The following is a 5,000-nucleotide window of genomic DNA, read 5'->3' on the forward strand; positions in this document are numbered from 1 at the left end:
TACCACAAGAGTGGCTCTACAATCAAATTTAGAAGCATTGCTTCCTTCTCTGTAGTGTACTCTAGCGTACTCTAAGAATAAAAGAACTGAGGAACAACTTCTAATTACCTAGAAGGTGATATTCACTATAAGGCACTTTTCTAGGTGACACAAAAAACCATTTAATAGCCTTCAATATTTAAATATGTACCTTAGTGTGGCGAAATTGCCAAATTTTTATTTTGGATGATAGCTTTACCTCGTTCCTGTAAATTGGTGGCAAGTTCCTAGCCAAAGGAAATTATGACTACATATGGGCTCACCAAGATTGTTGAGCATGAGCTCTTAGGAAGGAAATATTTGGGCAACAAACTTTAGAAAGTTGATGCATGCCATGACCTTCAATGATTAGAGTCGTACTTACCTGTTTTCAAATTGCAATATATTAGCACTCCTAAAAAAAATTTCCTGGGTTATGACAGAGTGTCTTAAAGGTAAGTAATCAAGGAGCAATTAATCTACGTTTTACAACAAGGGCCAACCAAGGAGCAATCCTATAAAGTTATATTGAATGGATCAACACAAAAAGTTTCCATGAAGGACATTTCGTGCTCCAAACTGCAGTAGCTAAGAAATGCCCCCTGTAGGTCATTAGTCAATTCACTAGCTATGCATAAGATGGTTGGATTTAGAATTTTAAAAAAAGTTTATTTTAGATTTCTGTTGCCAATTTTGAGTTCCATACTTTTTTTCTGTTCTTATTTCTTATTTGTAGAATCCCTTTGTTTTATGTACACAATATCCAATGTTTTATATGACTATGAAAATGTGTTGCATCTGTTACTTCTTTCATCCATAGCACTTATATTTCTGCAAGTGGATTAGAGGCTTGGAGCTTATAATTCAAAAGCACAGTAGTTAAACAAAAGGCTTATCATTTAAAATGCAGGTTGTAGCAGCTATGTGTTCCAAAGTTCCTTTTCTCAGCAACGCAATTATGAAAGCTACTCAAAGTGGTAGGTGAAGGAAATTATATTTCCTCATGTTTATAATCATGATATAACTTGTCATATCTGTTTAGCTTTTGGTGTTATCTGTTTTATAATGAAGAAATACAGAGATGTAATATATATACATGACCTCTCTGTCACAGGGGATAAGTTTTATTTAATCATTTGCATTTAATTTACATCATGTTAATTAGTCTAAGTGAAATTCTTGGAGCAGTCTGAGGACTATGAAATACTCAGTGAAACGAAATGCAAATATGACCAGATTTTCCTTCGTAATCACAATAATATAAGAATATTAAATAATGAAGTGTGATTGACATAAAAGCAGAGCTAGTGCTATGAGGAGATAGATCTATGACTGTCAACTGTGGCCTTCACCATTTTCTAGAGATATTAATATTTCTCTTTCGCCCATGAAATGGTTTTTGTAGAGAAACTGTGATTTATGAATATAAACCCAGTGATTGTTGTTGGATCCTCTTTAAAGGTGCTGTATTAATCGAACTTTATAGGTGGTTTTTGTATTGTCAACCTATTTTAAAGTTGTTTACGTGAAAAAAAAACCCAAAAAAATATTGCAGCAAAATAATACTCCTGGTAACCTGTTATTTTGGTAAAACTTACTTATAAAATTGCTAAAACGACTTTTGTGCTGTTATTGCGTATTTTCGACCGTTCTAACTTTCATCAATCTATTGGCACTGGGATTGCAGATTCGTTCAACTTGTTGGTTAATAATGGATTAGCTGCGGGACAAGTAATTTTTCATGTACGTTTGATTGCTTCTCTAGAATGTCACTGCCTTCATTAGTTTTATCTTATATTTTTTCATCCATTAACTATGTTTGAACATTTAAATTTCAGACTCATTTCCACATAATTCCTCGTAAAACAGGCGACAAGTTGTGGCCTTCAGAGGTAAGGGACTCTAAATCTCTCCTTAATTCCTCGCTCTAGACAATAATTGATTGTATCCTGAAATTTCACAGAATTCGAGAAGACGACCTCTGATATATAACGAGAATACATTTGTTCTTGTCGATTGCATTAGAGAACAGCTTTCGAATTCATCTTCTAATGATAGCTGTGTCGATTGTGAATCTATTCTCTCAAAGACTTGTTAAATTGACTGTGGCAGTTATATGTTTGCTTATTCTTGTTATACATATGCGTTTTTGTTCCAAGAATGTTCAAGATGTGATGAGTTCATTGATTGCTCTTTGAATACATATATATATGATAGAAGATTCCTTGGATCAAGAATGTAGAGGTTAAAGCAGGCTTGTCTTTGTTAAGAGTGTGAATATGAAGAGCTCTTTTATCACTTGGTGTCTGTTTGACCCAGAAAAAGAAAATCTCTTTCTCTGAGGCCAAAGAGTCAAATAAATAATAATAATAATAATAATAATAATAATAATAATAATAATAATAATAATTAATAAATAAATAAATAAATATGAAAATCATTTAGGGGTCTATCCGCAACATTATAGCTACAAGTGGTTTATTCACAATTTGGCTATAGTACAAGGTCTCATCGGCAATTAAACCTGTTAAAAATGCGGCTGTTTGGTTTGGACGGACGCCAGAATCTTTGCTGTCATAGATTGTAGAGAACTCCTACAATTGTTTATGTGGATGAATAGTTGTGGATCATCTAGGGAAACCAACAATTAAAATATTTTGTATATTATTTAGGTAATGAACGAATGATATTATCATTTTCATAGGCTTCGCAGAGGGATGAATTGTGATTGGTGAGTTGAGGTTCTCTATAACCAAAGATGTAGAGAATCTTACGTTATTGCAATATTAGACGCTGATGCCAAAGTAAAATGGATTTAGACCCTCCAATTCTGAAAGATAGTGGAGATCAAATCCACTATTTTTCATCCAACTGTTCACTATTTAATGAACTATTGTGACTTGTTTTATTGAGTGCAAAATAATAATAAATGTAATTCATGGCGGTGTTATATTTGGAAGAGCGACAATCTTTTACATTTTGATGAGAACGTATCAGTCTCTGGCCTATGTCATCAGATATACACCAATGAGATTGACCATTCTTGAATCATTGAATTTTAATATTCGTTATCGACCCGATGATTAACATCCATTCAGTGCACGTTAAATGATATGAACAATAACCCATTGGATACTTTGTGGTTTGGAGAGTAACTATAGGGATTGAAACTAGATGTTGGTAAATGCATTTGTTGGCTCACTTCTAATCAAACATTCAGCCTGTACAGGAATAGGCGAATGAGGGACAACCACAAGGAGTACAAATACACAAAGGAAAGGATTCATATACTTTCCTTCTGACAGGCCAGAGTCTCAGACTTTCAAACTGAGAAATGCACCAGGAAATGTTCTGACAAGATTAAGGACTAAACAACAAATATCCTTCAGGCCTTTCTCTCTCTCTCTCTCTCTCGAGTGAGATCGAGCGCATGCATTGGGAGCTCGATCGGTGCATGGTTGCTCTCTTTTGGCATCTGCTAATTAAAGTAGCTTGGTTGGGTCCCACTCTCTGTCGTGATCATGTCAGTGATGGGACCCACAAAAAACTGCAGAGACGAGGATTTTCTCGTCCTCTTTCTACCCGTACGCCGCGCTTTTGCACCTCTCGAGGTTTGTTCATTTGTACGTACGCTCACCATAACAAATACTTGCTGCGTTTATGGACAGGAAAAGGTGAAAAAGAAAAGTTCAGGAAAGCCTCTTTTATTTAATGTAGAGTCTATAAACAAAGTATTTTTTACTAAGATATATAATAAAGCAAAATTAAAAAGTCTTTAAACTCATTAAAGAATGCCATATCATCTTCCTCCTCAAAAATTTGTTGACACGTGTACTTTCTTACCAGACGTTCATCTAAATGAGATTTCTTTTTAGGACCTGTTCGTTTATTTCCTAAAAACCAAGAAATGAAAATGGAAAATGTGGAAATCTCAAAATAATCCATTTCTTCCATTTTCATCCCTAAAACTCACCCACAACATCCAATAAAATATTAATTTCATACAACAACTCATCCACATCATCTAATAAAATATTATTTTTATCTAACAACTCATCCACCACATCTAATAAAATATTATTTTTATCTAACAACTCATTCATCACATCTAATAAAATATTATTTTCATCCAAACATCACTCAACTCATCTCTTTTTATCATTTCAAATCACTCACATCATCGAATAAAATATTATAACAATTCACCTCATCTCATTAACATTTTATTTCTTTGTTTTCATCTCAAAAAGTTGTGAAAACATTTGTCTTAATCTTTCTTCACATCACCCAATAATACAATGACAACTCATCTCATCTCATTTCATTTCTTATTTTTAAGAACGAACCAAACAAAAGAAAACAACAAAACTACAGGAAATATGTTTCTTATAATTCATTTCCTTATTTTTTCGCCAACCGAACAACATCAAAACTAGTTTTCTTAAAAAATCACTCACATCATCCAATAATAATGTGACAACTCATCTCATCTCATCTCCATTTCTTTGATTTCCTTTTTTTTAGCCAACCAAACAATTCAAAAACCCATTTTTCTTAGAAATAGTTTTCTATTTCTTTGATTTCCCATTTTTTTAAGGCAAACGAACAGGCCCTTAATGGTAGATCTAAATACATGTAGCGATTTCACATATGAAAAAAAATTCAATTTGCAATATTAATGCAGACTTACCACATATAGTTTAATTAAAAAGTAATTTTGTTTGGAATATATTAGGTATGATTTAACTAATTAGGTAATATTTTGACATCTGTATAATATCGGGTATATATATTTTGTAACCATATTTGCGCATTTATGATTTATCAAATCAATTTTCTTTCTCAATCTTTACCAAAAGAAAATTCCTCAAGGACCCAAAATATGGGACCAATAGGGGGGACAAGTGAGGTGTCCCACTCCTATTGGATAATGAGTTGGCAATCATTAATGATGGCCAACTCATTATCTAATAGAAGGGGGA

At 33.1% G+C, this 5,000-nt stretch overlaps 1 protein-coding gene across 1 annotated transcript; it reads left to right on the forward strand.

The window, feature by feature from the left end:
* On the forward strand, positions 842–2,252 carry LOC109824201 (adenylylsulfatase HINT3-like). The gene is made up of 4 exons (XM_020390734.1): positions 842–995; positions 1,706–1,761; positions 1,857–1,910; positions 1,982–2,252. The coding sequence occupies exons 1-4, from the start codon at positions 923–925 to the stop codon at positions 2,114–2,116; spliced, it is 318 nt and encodes a 105-aa protein (XP_020246323.1). The 5' UTR covers positions 842–922; the 3' UTR covers positions 2,117–2,252.

Source organism: Asparagus officinalis, chromosome 9 (genome assembly GCF_001876935.1).
Source record: "Asparagus officinalis chromosome 9, Aspof.V1, whole genome shotgun sequence".
Lineage (NCBI taxonomy): Eukaryota > Viridiplantae > Streptophyta > Magnoliopsida > Asparagales > Asparagaceae > Asparagus > Asparagus officinalis.

What these genes read in the sequence shown, in the direction of transcription:
- LOC109824201 (XM_020390734.1), top strand. Translation starts at nt 923, where the DNA reads ATGCAGGTTGTAGCAGCTATGTGTTCCAAAGTTCCTTTTCTCAGCAAC. An exon ending in CGGGACAAGTAATTTTTCAT is followed by an intron (nt 1,762 to 1,856) that starts GTACGTTTGATT and finishes TTTAAATTTCAG; the next exon opens with ACTCATTTCCACATAATTCC. An exon ending in ACAAGTTGTGGCCTTCAGAG is followed by an intron (nt 1,911 to 1,981) that starts GTAAGGGACTCT and finishes GAAATTTCACAG; the next exon opens with AATTCGAGAAGACGACCTCT.